We start from the raw sequence: 14,781 nt of genomic DNA, 5'->3' as shown, positions 1-14,781 counted from the left end.
TACAGTGTAAATTCAGGCCAAAACTCACATCCAAGAAACTGTTCTTCAAATAGGTTGGTCAGAATTACCTGGACTTTCTTCTCAGACACCAGCGTTCCTTCTTCTTTTCTGCCATTCATCGACTCTGATGAGCCGCCCTGAGGTGAGTTTTTGGAGTTGTCGCCGTTCTGCCGGGACCTCCCTGATTCGCCTCTCGACGAGGAAGTGACGGAATCGCTGGAGTTCTCGTGGCTGCAGAGAGACGCAGTTAGGACTGATGTTTTTGAGCGTGTCAAGAATTTCAAGCACAGGATAAATCCCACCTTTCCCGCCTGTCCAGCAGATCCGAGCTACGGCCCGGCGTCGGTGGCTCCACGTTGACGCTGGATGAGTCACTCTGCCAACCTGAAAGCGAGCACATGTCTTTTTCTGGCTGTTCAACGCGACTGACAATCTTCAGATCTCTGGCCGCCTCAGCAGTCATCTCCTGGTTCTCCTCCTTCTCCTCTGAGCCTTCTTCAGTCTTCACCTCTGCCTTCTCTTGGCTTTCTTTATTTCTTCCTCCACCCTCCTCCTCATTAGATCCATACTCAGTGGGCTGACAGTCCCAAAGGGCCTCAGCCCATTCCTGAAGGGTCAAGGCACTTGCCAGGCAAGTGCCTCTGCCTTCACGTCGCAGTACTTTCTCAGTAACTTCGGGTCTGTCCCCACGGTGGACCGTTTCTTCATTGTTCCCTTCTTGTTGTACTCTGGGTTTTTCATCAATACCCTCTTTGTCAGTCTCAGCCTCTATTTCATCTCCAGCAAACCCATCTCCCAGCACATCAATCTGCACAACTCCCTTTTGCCCCGTGAAAATGTTTTTTTCCGTCTCCAGCTGACGCCTATCTTTTGTCACTATCTCACAATTTCTCTCCACATTTTTGATCAAGTCCTCCTCTACCCACCTTTCCACAAATAGGTTTCCCTCTCCTACAACCGTCTCACCAACCTTGCCCTTTTCTTTTGACACTTCCTCCTTACATCCTTTAATGTACATGTCCACTTGTACCACATCTCCAGTTCCCATTTGTGCTCTGTCAGGTGTCGAAGGGGTTACCGATGATGCAGACGAGACTGAAGAGGATGATGTGGAGTAAGCCATGCTGATGTCTAACTCACACATTGCGGGGGCAGCGCGTGACTTGGGCTTGCGGCTCGGCTCCATTTCTCGATAAGATCTGTCCTCCTCCTCGCTCAAAAGCAGCTGGTCATTCAGGGCGATATGGGGCTTTTGCACCTTGGACGGAACGGGATCAGGGATGTCAAAAGCCGAAAGGGACAGGGCGAGCTGACGGGGTCGAAGGGGACTCTCGAGTGGGTTTGCAGGCTTGATCTCTGGGCTCCAGAGCAGGGTCTGAGGCTGGGAGTCGCCTGGCCAAGGGGAGTCGGGTTGTGGGTAATGGTGGACAGGGGAAGGATTGGGTGTGACGGGAAGTTCGGGCACCAGGAAATGTGGGTCGGAGCGCAGTGCAGCGGGGGAATGCAACTCGGCTAGAATGCTCTGATAATCTGTGGGTGACATGATGATAAATGTACACCAAAGCATGCTAAGAACTGAAAACACAGCATAGCACACACATACATCCTACGGCAAGGACAAAGGCACTGAGGATTTAAGTGGGAAGTAGGTAGCTTCATAGCAGACTTACACAATACAATGTATGAAATAAATTGTAATGGATATGTTTTCGGTAAACCTACTGAATCTAATCCCACTCGGAGTTTTTTAAGGAGCAATATGGAAGATGCTACATGCTCACATGGAATAGTTGACAGATGAGAGGTGAAATATAGAGTAAGGGTTCTCAAACATTTTGGTTCCAGGGACCCCTCACAGTGAATAATTTTTTTCAACGTCAATTAAAATTAACGTCCACATCTAAATGCCACTGGAATAAAAAAAAATGTCAAGAAAAATGTAGTAATATCTATAAGAATTAAGTGTTTTGTCGGCTCAAAAAGTCAAAATCTCGTGGGCATGAAGTTGTATTTTCCCAAGATAAAGTCATAATACTGATATTTATGTCAAAACAGCTCACGGACCTTTGAGGGTGCAGGTACCCCAGTTTGAGAACCACTAATACATAGCTACATAAACATTTCCAATGAGGTAGGGTCGATGCGAGTGCGAGCGGAAGGTGGACAAGCACAAGGGCATGCGTGGCAAGGAGACAGGGAGCGGAGAGGCGGGGATGGGGGATTTGGGCTTGCACATCGGGACCCACAGGGGGACACCGTGGGCAAAGAGAGAGGGGAGACAGGGCGAGAAGAAGCGGCCAAATCACTTGGCGAGGGGGCAACAGAGGGTGAAGAAATGGGTGTTGTAGCATGTTCCCATTGGTTGTTGGTAGCAGGAGACGGTGTAAGGGTGAGGACAGCGGGTGTGGTTGTAGGTCCGGAGAGGGTAGGTGCGTCACAGGTGAATTGAGAGTTGCTTTGGGATAGTTCCACCACTGCTGGTTCTGTTTGAGTGGGGGAGGTTGGAGAAGGAGATGGCACAAATGAAGGTGCTGGTGAAGTGATGAGTGGGATCGGGGAGGATGGATGTGGTGAGAAAGGGAAGGATGGGGATTGGCGTGGGTCAGCAGGGGGGCACTGAGGGTAGAGGCATTTAAGAGGCGGGGGAACAAAGTTGAAATGTTTTTCCGGTCGCGAAGGGGGTGCCAAATCTTTCAGCGAAATGGAGAATTCGTAACTAGGAGAGCGGCGTGGGGTCAAGGCTCTTGGAGTGAGGGGAGAGGATGGGATGGATCGGTTTGTATGCAGGATGTAGGCAGGACTGCTTGGAATCAATGGAATAATCACACACACTAAAGGGCAGGCATGGATTGACACACAAAAAAATAAAACAGGAGAGAATAGAAAATGAATGTCAGTGCTGATGTTAAACATAAAACAGGAAAATGAATAGTGTGACTTGGGCAGAGGGATGGCTATCAGCAATATGTGACTCTTAAACAGTTAAGAGCTGTTATGTGCCGTTATCAGCAGTGGGTGCTGCCGAGGGGGAGGTGATGCCAGGCAGGAGGAACAGCTAAAGAAGAAACGGTACTCTCATCTATCCAAGGAAGGCTCAGAGGAACTGGAGGAGCACTAGGAGAATTAAACTGTATAGCACAGTTAAATTACTACACAGTCACATAATCAACACTTAACTCAGGTGAGGTGAAAAAATAGGATTGTACTTTGTATCAAAACGCATGCACTCCTGTAAAAATTGGTCATTTGTGACAACTGGCACACTGGGGCCATGTATTCAATCTTACTTTTGGCAAGAAATAGTCTTGTGAGCAGACAAGTGTTATTAAAATGTTTTTGGAGAACTGTATGAGCCAGTTGTCCAAACACAATTCTAAACTGCCACGAAAACAACATCTCTATAAAAAGACAGACTTAGGCATTGGAACTAGACATGATCCATGCAATGTGGTGCATGCAAAAACAAAAATAACAACACCATGGTAGCAGGAAGAGGTAATAGGTCAGCTAATCAGAGCTAAACTTTACCATCAGCCTGATCCCGGAAAACCGCATGATCATCGGCAAAACATCTCGTGCCGGAAATGTTACCATAGTCAAAAATTGGGCCCTCCAGTAAAGTCACAATATCCATCCGATTGACTTTGGTCAGCACTGCAGTCAAGGAATCCGCTGTGGAAAATGATAGGACATAAAAACGATTTGAAGTCAACATGAACCCAACCAAATGGTACCATTACGTAGAACGTTGTGGAAAGTCTGTTGAAACATTGAGCTAATGCAGACAAACGTATGACTTCATATATAAGAAATCTTACTTGTGGCGTTTTTCCCTTCCCGGCTGACCCACTTCTTTAATAGCATGAAGCTCTGTGCTGTCAGTGAGTTGGGGTTCTCCAATCTAATGTGGTTGATCTCATCTACCGTGAAGTTCATCTCCCTTGCCAGCTCTGTGACGAAACAGAAACTCTAAGAAGTAGTACAGTACATAACCGTCGCAGTGTACACAAATTAGCCACAATATTTGATGGTAATCACTCCACCATTTCCTGACCTGTCCAGCTAAGTCCCAGGTGATCTGCTACAATTGCCATACGCAAATCTGTCCGCTCACAAGGACTTTGGGGACCTGAAGAGACAGAGGACAATGACTAATTAACATTATGCATATCCCTGTCCTCGTACATTGAGAGAAAAACAAACAAACAAAAAAAAAACAAGTTTCCTTTTCTGGCCACTTTTCCATCTTACAATTCAATATAACGGGATTGCAACTGCAATTTTTCTTAACTACAATTCAGTGGTTATATAAAATATGTTGAATCGTTCTTTTGCATGATGGCAAGAAAAGGCATTTCACACTACATGTGGTGGTCTGCGGCTATTTGTGCTATGTAACCTTTTTGCAGGCATTAAGTGTCATGAGAACCACACAAAACAAAGCACACCACAACTCTTAAGAAGCAGACTCTGAGTTCTAAAAATCTAGGGGTGGATAGTTCTGGGTTAGAATCAAAATGGTCAACATGCGCTACTTGGTGTTCTTTGCAAAAAACTACCGTGACAGTTGAAGGTATGAAAAGTTCTGACGAGACTACAACCATAACTACGACAATTTTGCCCTGAACAGAGACAAACAAACAGGGATTGCCAAACAGGTTGTGCCAGTGTAGCAGTCGCTACAATCGGCTTGCTACTCTACTGCACAGGGCGCACAAGGTTGGAGAAAGGGGGGGTACAGAGGGAAAGGAATCTTGAAACGGAGACGATACAGAACACAGTACATCAATGATGATGGGTCAATGACAGCTACTGTTCTAAGGGAATACATGTACTGTATATATACAGTATATATAAACACGCCACAGGCATTCCAGTCAATCAATTCAATAACCACAACATGTCATGCAACTATAAGTGAAATAGGTCAATATATAAATGTATTTGATAGTGTGAAAGTTTTACAAACTAGGCTTGATCTCTGCGATGGGAGGTGTTCGAGACCCTGTGAGTCCCTGACTGCCCTCCTTCCCACCAGTCCGCCTACTCCTCCTGCTCCTCTGACTGCCAGAGGCCCTGTCCGTCGTCGCCACCTTTGCCCCTACGGACGGGGCCCCGGCCTCAGCCCTCGAACCTCTACCAGACCTGGATGAGTGGGAGGGCTGGGAAGGTTGGGAAGGCTGCGAGGTGTCAGACAGGGAGGTGCTCCGGGAGGTGCTGTCTTCCTCCGACTGCTCTGTCTGCTTCTTTTTCTCCTCGTCTGACAGGCGGTCCACCAACTTTATCGTCTCTCCACTAATATCTTTAAAGTATTCAATGGTGCGTTTACAAACCTCACTAGGGTTCTCCCGTCTCTCCTGCCTAGAGCTTCCTTCACCTGACACCTTGCTGACCTGATGTCTGTCCTTCAGGGGTAACCTCGAGGGCAACTTTATGGCTGCTCTTTCACTACCCAATGGCCTTGTTGGCCGTGAGGTAACCCTAACTGAATGTGGTGAGCTAGCTGCGGTTGTGGAGCTTCCCTTCTTAATATCCTTGACTGGTATTCTAGACCTTGGTTCTACTTTGGCAATGGCTGGCTCTCCTCTTTTCCTGGTCTCAATTTTCACTGCTGGTTTGGGTTTCTGCTTGCCTATGGCTGTTCCCTGGGTGTGAATTGGCCGCCCTGATGCTTTAACTGGAAGTCTGGACCTGGGCAGCTTCACTTCACTGTCTTTAACTGGTACACTTTGCTGCTGCTGCACCTGACTGCTATGACCTATTTCTACTTTTTCTTCTAAATCCCTACAACACAATGTTTCTATCCTACTTGCTTTCTGAAGTGTGGGCTCAGAGGAGGACTGCAGATTGAACACCACACTACCACACTGAATGTAGTTGGCCTGAATACTGGAGGACTCGAGGTTATTATTGTTGTTGCAGTTTTCAGAGGGGTAATCTCTTCTCTCTAACTTGACCTCTATGTCTTTGCTAGACTGGTCTTCTGTACTCTGGCCCTCTATACTGATATATTCGGGCACCATCTGGCCCTCTGGTATCTCAGCTTTAAAATCAGCAAGATCCCCTGAGTCTTTTTTCACAGTTATAGAGGCAGCTATGCCCATCTTAATAGGGGTACGCAATTTGGGATCAACCTTGGAGGCTGTGATTGTGCATGAGGAGGCGGTTTCAGCTATGGCTTCACAGGTGGGTAGTTCAGTACCAGCATAGCCAGTGTCACTGCCAGGGTGCAAAGGGCTGCAATTTGCTGCTGCTGGTGTTGTGCTGCTGCCTGTGGTTGTATCTATAACTTTCACCTTCCCCTCTACTGTGGCCCTCTCCCCTGTTTTTGATTGAGAGGAAATTACACCCAGGATCTTGCCCCCTCTCCCCCTTTCCCCTGTTAGAGGGTCAGAGGAATGCTCACCAATCTGAAAAAACTGAAGCCTCTCTTCAACAAAGTCCCGCTTGCTCATGTCAATAGCACCACTGCGGGTCATCTCAAACATCTTCCCTTCGTGGAAAGGGAAGGGGTTAGGCTCACTAGTTGGTGTACTCTCATCAGTCGGTGTTCGAGCAGGGGTTGTGTCAGGTGTTGTAGCCTGTGATTTGTCCTCCACAGATAAACCAAAGGGTTTGGGATCTTCATCTTTGGTTTTAGAGTCATAAACTCCATCATGATCACTCCCTTTGGTGGACCAGGGGTCGAAGTCGAGGCCTTTGGTGGCCACTGTTTTAAAGGTTGAGTTTAGCTCCTCTTCAAGTTGGTAGCAAAAGTAGTGGTCTGTGAAGCTCTGCCTTTCTGGGTGTCTTCCTTCAAGGGTGTAATCTATTTCTTCCTCACTGCTTTTTGTAGAAGACTGATTGGTTTTCCCATCCTCACACTTCTCTTCCTCAATCACTTCGAGCTTAGATTGACCAAAGGAGCGATCAGCTGTTTTTCCATCATTAGATAGACTCGATGTTTTTGGGTCCTCACTTAGTCCATCGTCCTCATCCTGAAAATCATAACCATCTAATGAGTCAATCTCAGTGGCATCTGTGTCATGGGAAAACTCAGCAGTGGTTGCTATGGAGCAGTCAGTGATTGATTGGTCATTCCCATTTTGTTCCAGGTCAGCTTCCTCCCCCTTTACAACACCATTGATCCCAGCCTCCTTATTTCCATTCTTTTCTGATTTTCGGTGTTTTGAGCGTTTCTCCCCCTCCTCTTTCATTTTGAAGGTGTACTTTTTGATAGGGATGGGATGAAACACAGACTCGTCGTCACTAGAGTCACTGTTATCAGCTCCAGGGGGAATGGGAGATGGAGGCTGGACCCTGATGATTGGCTCGGTTAAGAAGTGCTTGTCATGCTCCTCTTGGAGGTTTACTTCCATCATTTCCGTCTCTGTTTCAGAGGATGCACAAGACTTTCTTTTCTCAGGGTCTGACTGCACTGTGTCCAAAGGAGGCGGTGGTGGAAACTCTATATAAGGAACTCTCTTCTCTCCTTTTGACTTCTGTTTCTCAGTTTGCTGTTTCTTGCTGTGATTCTCTGAAGCTGCTTGCTTAGATTTTTCCCTAGTGGGCTCCTTGTAGATGAAGGTCTTACCGTCTTCCTCTTCTGACTCCTCTGGGATTGGACTTGGCATGCCAGCCATGGAGCCAATCACAGAGTCAGGCATTCGTGAGGTCAGGCTAACATCCTCTGGGCTTGGTGTCTCGGGAGTAACAGGACTCTTCCCAGAGCTGTCTATGAATGTCACTTGTTCGAGAGTATCATCTTCTGGACTACCTTGAGGAGATGGAGACTCCTTTTGTTTGACAGAGTAAAATGCCCCTCTGGTCTCATGTACTGTCCTACTCTCATGGCTTACTATTTTTTTGTAAGTTCCAAGCTGCCCAGTAGCTGTTTCTTTCTCATACTGCTTGCCTACTTGAATGCTGACATACACAGGTAAGGGTTTGACATCTTTGAAACCTTCTGTGATAATTGCAGGAGTTCCATGATCCAAATACTCTATTTCGTCACTGTCAACACCGTTACAAATGATATTTGACTGGCTACAATCTGAGTCTGTGGATTTCCCTGACGATCCACAAGTAGATTTGTTCGATTCAAAGCTACTATGTATCGGGTTTCGAACTAGGACGGGCGTGCGGGAGCCTTCCTTCTCATGTGTTTCAACAGACGCATCTAATTTTAAAGATGGGGATCTGTCATTTTCCGAAAAATTAGATGACTTTCTTACAGGAATTTGAGTTTCCGAGTTTTTTTTTAGACTGTCATTGCTTTTTGGACTCTCTCGTACAACAAATTCTGTGTAAATAATTTTCTTGGTAGTTTCTTGTCTTTGTGAATCACTATTATTGTCATCTTTAAGAGAATCATGGACTATTGCTTGAGATAGTTTGGGGGATTGGGGTTTGTAGTTACCATACCCTTGGTTCTCCCATGTTTTGAATAGCTTCTTATCGTCCTGATTTTTCCCACCGGACTGATGCACGGGGGAAAACTTGGACTCACTTTCTTGACCTCTTCTCTGCCTTAATGGACTATCTGTTGTTTTTGGAATGTTAGAACCACCAAACACCTGGTACACAGGAAGCTTACTTTCATGGAGTTTCCTTATGGGAGGGTTCGAATTTTGGCCACCCTGAGGACCCCTATCTTGTTTTTGAGCCTCTTGTTCAAACTTAAGCCTCACTGCGCTTACTTTGGAAGAAGACATCTGAAAAGGTTTTGGGCCTTCAATTTTCCCGTCTCTCTGCTTTCTAGAGTCTGAATCATTATGCTGCAGCAGTACTCGTCTCTCCGGACTACTGGGTAAACTGGCACATTTCCTATCATTAGAGCTGAACTTGTCTCTTAGTCTTTCTCTGCTCCACTCTTCCCCACTAGCACCATTTCTATACACTGATCGCTCTGGACTACTTTGTGTGGAACTAGGTCCGGATCGTGATTCCCTAAAGTCTGGTCTGCGAGACTTTCTCTCTGGAGAGGAGAGTTCGTCATTGAGCTCCTCTGTTTTATCCCTGAAGAACTGAGAAACCTCACTGAGTTTCTCCTCTGCCTCTTTTACGGTTCTATCCACTCTCTCCTCATACATTAATTGCTCTCTTTCCTTTCTCTCTGTGTCATCTGATGAGACACGCATCCAAATCGATTGCTTTGGACTAACAGGCTCAGAAGAATGCTGCAAAAGTGTCATTGTGTCATAGTTACCATCAGCATTGGCCATTCTCCCTGACGTATCAAACACATTTCGTGATGACCGAAAGATATACTCTGTTTTTGGCCCTACTGACCTACTCTCATTTCGACTTCTGTCTGGTGAGTGGAAGTGAGACTTTTCTCTAACATGTTCCTCAGTGTCCGGATGGGATTGGTCAAAATTCTCTGATAATAACATTTTCTCAGCAAAATTATAAGATTCTCCCCTTAACTCTGATGATTCATCCTCATGATACTCCACAGATTGCTGGCTAAGCAATTTCAAGGTCTTATAAGATTCGTCTGCCATTAGTTGGGCTGAACTAGGGCGACTATCCTCATGTGCCATGTTGGTGTTAAATTTGGAGGAGTCAAAATATATGGGAAGTTCTTCAGTTTCCCTGTCCTCTTGTCTGTTTCCTGGGTAGTAATACATTTCATTATCTGAATGGTTTTTAGTCTCTCTGATGATGACCTCTGTTGGTTCTGTTTTATTGCCCTTTTCAATGTGCACTTCAATTATTCTTTCAACCTTTGGTTTGACATCTTCAGAGACTCTCTGTGATAGTTCTTCAGATTTGTGCTCAAAGAGTCCAGTAAGCTGCCTAGAAGGGTCCTTCCCTGATTGAAAAGCCTTCATTATGTCATGAACTGACATCGTTTCCTCACACCGCTCTGATACAGCTTCATTGCCAGATGGTTTGTGGTATACCATTCTGGTGGTAGTAGTGATGTGAGTTTCCTCCTTCAACCGTATACCTTTACCCATCTGATCCTCATCAGGGGCAACTTTAAGTGAATATGTCTTATTTAGCTCAGAGGTGGATGGAGCTTGATTGGCATGCCCTTTCGACTCAGTATCAATATATCTGATAGGATTTCCCTCCACCATTGCAGGTTGTTTGTTATCCTCGGGGGGCTCATAGCTCCTGATGACGTGAACAACTTCAGTTCGAGTCTCAGTGATCACTGGGGGAATGGGGATGTCCTGGAAAGGGGCCTTTGGGCCCATGCCTTCAGCACTCTGAGGGGCAGAGGGGGTCCTTTCACTTCTGGTCTCAAAGCCACTGTCTGAGAGGGGACTCTTATCCTGTTCATGATATATATCATCAGGGGATTCCAGCACAGTGTCTGCTCCAAAAAGAGCATCAGCCACTTTACCTAACTCTCTGTCTGAAGGTGATGAACGCATGCTCGTTGGAGGCATTTTGAGTTTTTGCTCTTGAACTGCAATGGTGGGTTTCAGAACACGTTTTTGCTTTTCCCTGCCATCTGCTTCTCTCTTGCCCTCATCTGTTGTATGCTTTGTGTCTTGCATTTTGGAGAAAGAAGTGCTACCAACATCATTAGCTAAATAGTCGACAACTTTAGAAAGATTGAAATCTCTATCTTGAATTGTTTTTGCTTGAGGAACCACTGTCTCATATCTTGGGGGATAACTCCAGTTGCTTGGTGGCTGTTCAACAGGTACTTTTGAGAAGCGAATGTCGTCCAAGGTCCCCCTTGCCATTGGCTCTTTGGCCGCGTCTTTTGTCAGGATTTCACTCACTTTTACCAGATCTTGTTTTACTTTCTCCACAATCCGGTACGGCTCTTCATCGTCTACCTTCACTACCGAACCAGACTGAAATCCTTTACTTGTATTAGAATTTGGATCAGTCTGCAAAATGGCTGACATTCGTATTAAGTCCTCTTTCATATCAGCGACATCTTTCAGTATTTCTTGGCTGGATGACAATGGGGATGTCGTGTTTGACTTCAACCCAGATGACAGAAGTGGGGGCTTGGTAGGAGAAAGATTTCTGGCAAAGGACGACTGTAATTGAGGATTCATTTCAGGGGGAACAGTCTTACGTGGGGACAAAATAGCAGCAGTTGACCTGGAGACCTCGGGTAACTTTTTAAACTGCGGCTCTGGCAGTACATTGATAACAGAATACACAGGGACCGTCATTGTGCTGGATGTTCCCGCAGTGGCGGGATTAGGTGGGGACCTTAGAGAGTTGTAAAGGGAATTAGATGCTGAGGACCTTATGGACTGATATGATGAGGATGCAGAGGAGGACAATGACTTTAAGGTGCCATATCCAGCAGAGCAAGAATTGAATGTTTTTTCAACCTCATCAAATGCTGCATTGACACTTGTTGTCGCAGCATTGGTGGTTGCTTGTATTCTTTCTTGGAGACTGCTGGCAAGGAGAGAGGTTGGGGAGGAGGAGCGGTACTGTGCTGGTGACACTGTTCCATTAATCAGCGCTGCAGCATTTTGTGGGGTGTTGGATTTCAGTGGTGATGACAGTGAGGAGAAGAGGTTCCTACCAGGGCCTGACACATCTGAGGAAAAGGAACGGACAGAGGAGAGGCCGGGGACAGTTTTGATGGGGGAGGAAGATGATACCGTACCAGCGGAACCACCCACAACAGTCTTGTATGACAGAGGGGAACTGAACATACTAAGGGAGGATTTGGGAGATGTTGGAGGCGTCATGGCTATTGATGTCCTCTCGAGAAGAGGACTTCCTCCTGAAGAAGTAGTTATAGAGGAGGTCCTGGTTGACAATGCTGCAAGCCCTTTCCCAGGCGCACTGTCTGAAGCACTTTTTGCAGGTGATGCCAGGGGACTGTGGACAACCTGTCCTGGGTATTGAGCATGTTGGACTACAGTTTTGATAGGAGAGGAGATGGTTCTGTACGATCGGATGGGAGAGACCATGTCACTAACTGACTTAACAGAAGAGGCAGGGGATCCGGGAATGTTTGTCTTAATGGGGGAGGCAGAGTTGATGGACCACACAGACTTTAGTGGAGAGGCAGAAGGTGTGTTGGACGATGAGCTGGAGAGGGAGCCAAACCCAGACTTGGCTTGGCCAGAGACGGCGACAGGAACAGGCGGCCACGCCTGATAAGATCTCGTTGAAAAGACAGGTTTGTGAGGGTAGCCAGAAGGCTGTGTTCTTTGCGGACTTCGATCGGATGTTTCTTCGACAGTAATTCAAATAAAAAGAAAAAAGGAGGCAACAGAAAGTATAAGGTAAAATAAATGAAAGAAAACATAAAAGAAAGAGAAATTCAGTCAGAAACAGCATCACATACAAGTAGCAAGACAAAAATGTACACTTGTAGATTACAGAAGGTCCCTTTTACACACAGGATGACATGAGAAGTAAACAGGTAAAAGAAACATGACAAAATACAGCGTGTGTGTGTGTTGGGGGAGGGGAACAAAAATGCATGACATGTGGTCAAAGTAACAAACCATGATCACTGAAAAGTACAATCCCAGTGACTTTTGATGTGCTTAATGTGCTTGTTTAACTGTTTGAGACCTGAGTGCCTTTTACTGTCCATGTTTGCTTGACATGCAATTCCTTACATTTAGTTCTTTTTCAATGCCAGAGATGACCCCACAAGTTAATAGCATTTGGAAAAGCATATTACGCTATTTACGTATTTGGCCACAACTTAGGATAAATAATGAGGTTGCACTTTACAAAAAAAAAAAAAAAAAAAAATGTAAATCAAGTTAAATGAGCACCAAGATTTACTGTAGGAAATGTGCAGTTTTCTGCTATTTTGTCACACCGATTGAATGACCTTTATAATCTTAAAATTGCATCCAAAATGTTTTAAGATGGACCAGGCATGAAAAATAACAAGGAGAAGAATTCACCTATGAGTTTTACAATTAAAACTGTCCCTAAATAATATCAACGTTAAGCTGTAAAGTGCAACCTGTAAGCACAAAACTATAGTCAGCCACACACAGTCACAAAGCCAATAAGAGAACAATGGCCGCGGAATGAATAGGAACAAAATGAAATCAACATTTTCATACAGTGCAAATAAAAAAACATTTGGTCCAAAGAAATCAATAAATGACATGTATGATATTGACCTGCTGATATTTTCAAAATTGTAACACAGGAGTTGAAACAGTGGCACATAATGCAGTAGGCTTAGCCAAGCTTGACACACAGTAAAACCATGCAGGACACATGACAATGTTTTGTTGGGCTGGGAGAAGAAATGATTAATGAGCACTTGCGATTGAAAAAAACGTCTTCTGGACGATGTAAGCAACATCAATACTATATAAAGGGACCTTCAGACAGTTGAACTGATTTAGTTATTTCTGCAGAAAATCTCTATTGATTTTTTTTCATGCATCTTATAAAAGAAAAGGGGAACTCACTCGCCGCAGGGTCGGTCAAATAGCTGTAGCGCTTACGCAAAGCTAAGGAGGCAAAGGTATGGCGTCGTTCTGGCCTTTCATTCTGAAACAAACAAAAAACAAAAGATGCTTAAACATAAAAATATGGTCAGATAGTTATGTTTACCTAAAAGATAGTGTTATGTTGGTAATTTAGTCGGAAAGTCCCTTTTTTTGGGTGAGATAATATCTTGCAGCCACAGACGAAGAACTTTGTGTTTTTGCTACCTTAATATCAAGTGCTCACGACAGTATTTATCAAATCCAATTTTCCTATTAAAATTAATTGAAATGCCGTTGAATCGGTTACAACACCCCATAAACCAACATATTTTTTATTCCATGATTGTAATAAAGAAACATATTATGATGCACAGTAGCACTGCATTGTGAAATTCAAATAATGTATAAAAAGTAATAAAAGAAAATGTAAACAAATTACCTGGTTGTAGAAGTCTATTTAAGACAAAAGTATCGCGCGCACACAAACACTATCGTAAATTTGTGTGTTTATATATGTCTTTAAGTGACTTAGCCTTGTGAGTGACATCAGGAGCTGCTTACTAGTTAGTTCAGTCTAGCGTATGATTCATGTTCCTTGTAAGTGATTTCATTTTGTACTTTGGAGTTAGACGCTGAAAGTGCAACTTTTCATTTCACTCGACCTGAAGCTCGTCTGGAACTCAAATTTCGTTTCAACACAAAAAAGCAAAAATATTGACCAAATGATAGCTCGTTACTCTAAATCTTGGAAGTTGCTGTATGCGTCAGTCAAGGTACCATTGTTTTTACCAAGTTAATTTGCTAAGGTGACATGGCGCCATATTCAAATCATTCTGTGCTACTTTGTGTTTTAAGGATGTATCATAGGCAGTCACTGCGTTCAACAGGAAATGTATTTCTAGAAATTTGCTATGTATCTGCAAGAGGTACGATTATCTGTCAGCATTGGTGAAAGGATTCTACCTTGCAAATATTATAGAACTATGGGACAAAAAAAAAAGGATCATCTTATAGTTGTTGATTAGCACTTGAATGTGTTTATACAAAGGGGGACAAGTGGGGAGAGATGTGAAGCATTTCGTGTCACTTTGAGATGAAGGCGGTAAATAAAAAATTATTCGATTGATTGAAAGTACCATTTAAATTCATGCACAAAGCATTTTTTACCCAGTAAAAGCCAACAGAGGGACAAAAAAAAACAGAAGCAGCTGTTTGTGTGATGATGAGACTATTTACCTCATCGTCAGGATCAGACTCCATATCCTGTGGGAATCCCAAGATGCATTGCAGCAGGGGGGGGGGGAAAGAGATGACACAATGGAGAGCGGGGACATTGTTGTGAGATGGGGTGATGAAAAATGAAGCAGCAAAACAAAAACAAAAAACAAGAAAA

The 14,781-nt window shown here is 44.5% G+C and overlaps 1 protein-coding gene across 29 annotated transcripts in view; it reads right to left on the bottom strand.

Moving 5' to 3' along the window:
- LOC147140016 (ankyrin-3-like) overlaps positions 1-14,781 on the bottom strand; it is a 117,967-nt gene that overhangs the window by 5,150 nt on the left and 98,036 nt on the right. For 14 of the 29 annotated variants that reach the window (XM_086045313.1, XM_086045314.1, XM_086045321.1 and 11 more), the window contains 8 exons: positions 14,625-14,651; positions 13,368-13,449; positions 6,407-12,154; positions 4,055-4,129; positions 3,819-3,950; positions 3,529-3,672; positions 303-1,530; positions 69-231 (listed from right to left, as the gene is read on the bottom strand). In XM_086045313.1, coding sequence (XP_085901439.1) covers positions 69-231; positions 303-1,530; positions 3,529-3,672; positions 3,819-3,950; positions 4,055-4,129; positions 6,407-12,154; positions 13,368-13,449; positions 14,625-14,651 — 7,599 coding nt within the window. Of the gene's footprint in view, positions 1-68; positions 232-302; positions 2,832-3,517; positions 3,673-3,818; positions 3,951-4,054; positions 4,130-4,969; positions 12,155-13,367; positions 13,450-14,624; positions 14,652-14,781 lie in introns of those variants that run through there. The other 15 variants (XM_086045306.1, XM_086045309.1, XM_086045303.1 and 12 more) reach the window with 8 other exon arrangements.

This window comes from Filicampus tigris, chromosome 11 (genome assembly GCF_054856515.1).
Source record: "Filicampus tigris isolate MCC_2025a chromosome 11, RoL_Ftig_1.0, whole genome shotgun sequence".
NCBI lineage: Eukaryota > Metazoa > Chordata > Actinopteri > Syngnathiformes > Syngnathidae > Filicampus > Filicampus tigris.
This window is presented reverse-complemented; position numbering and strand designations above follow the sequence as displayed.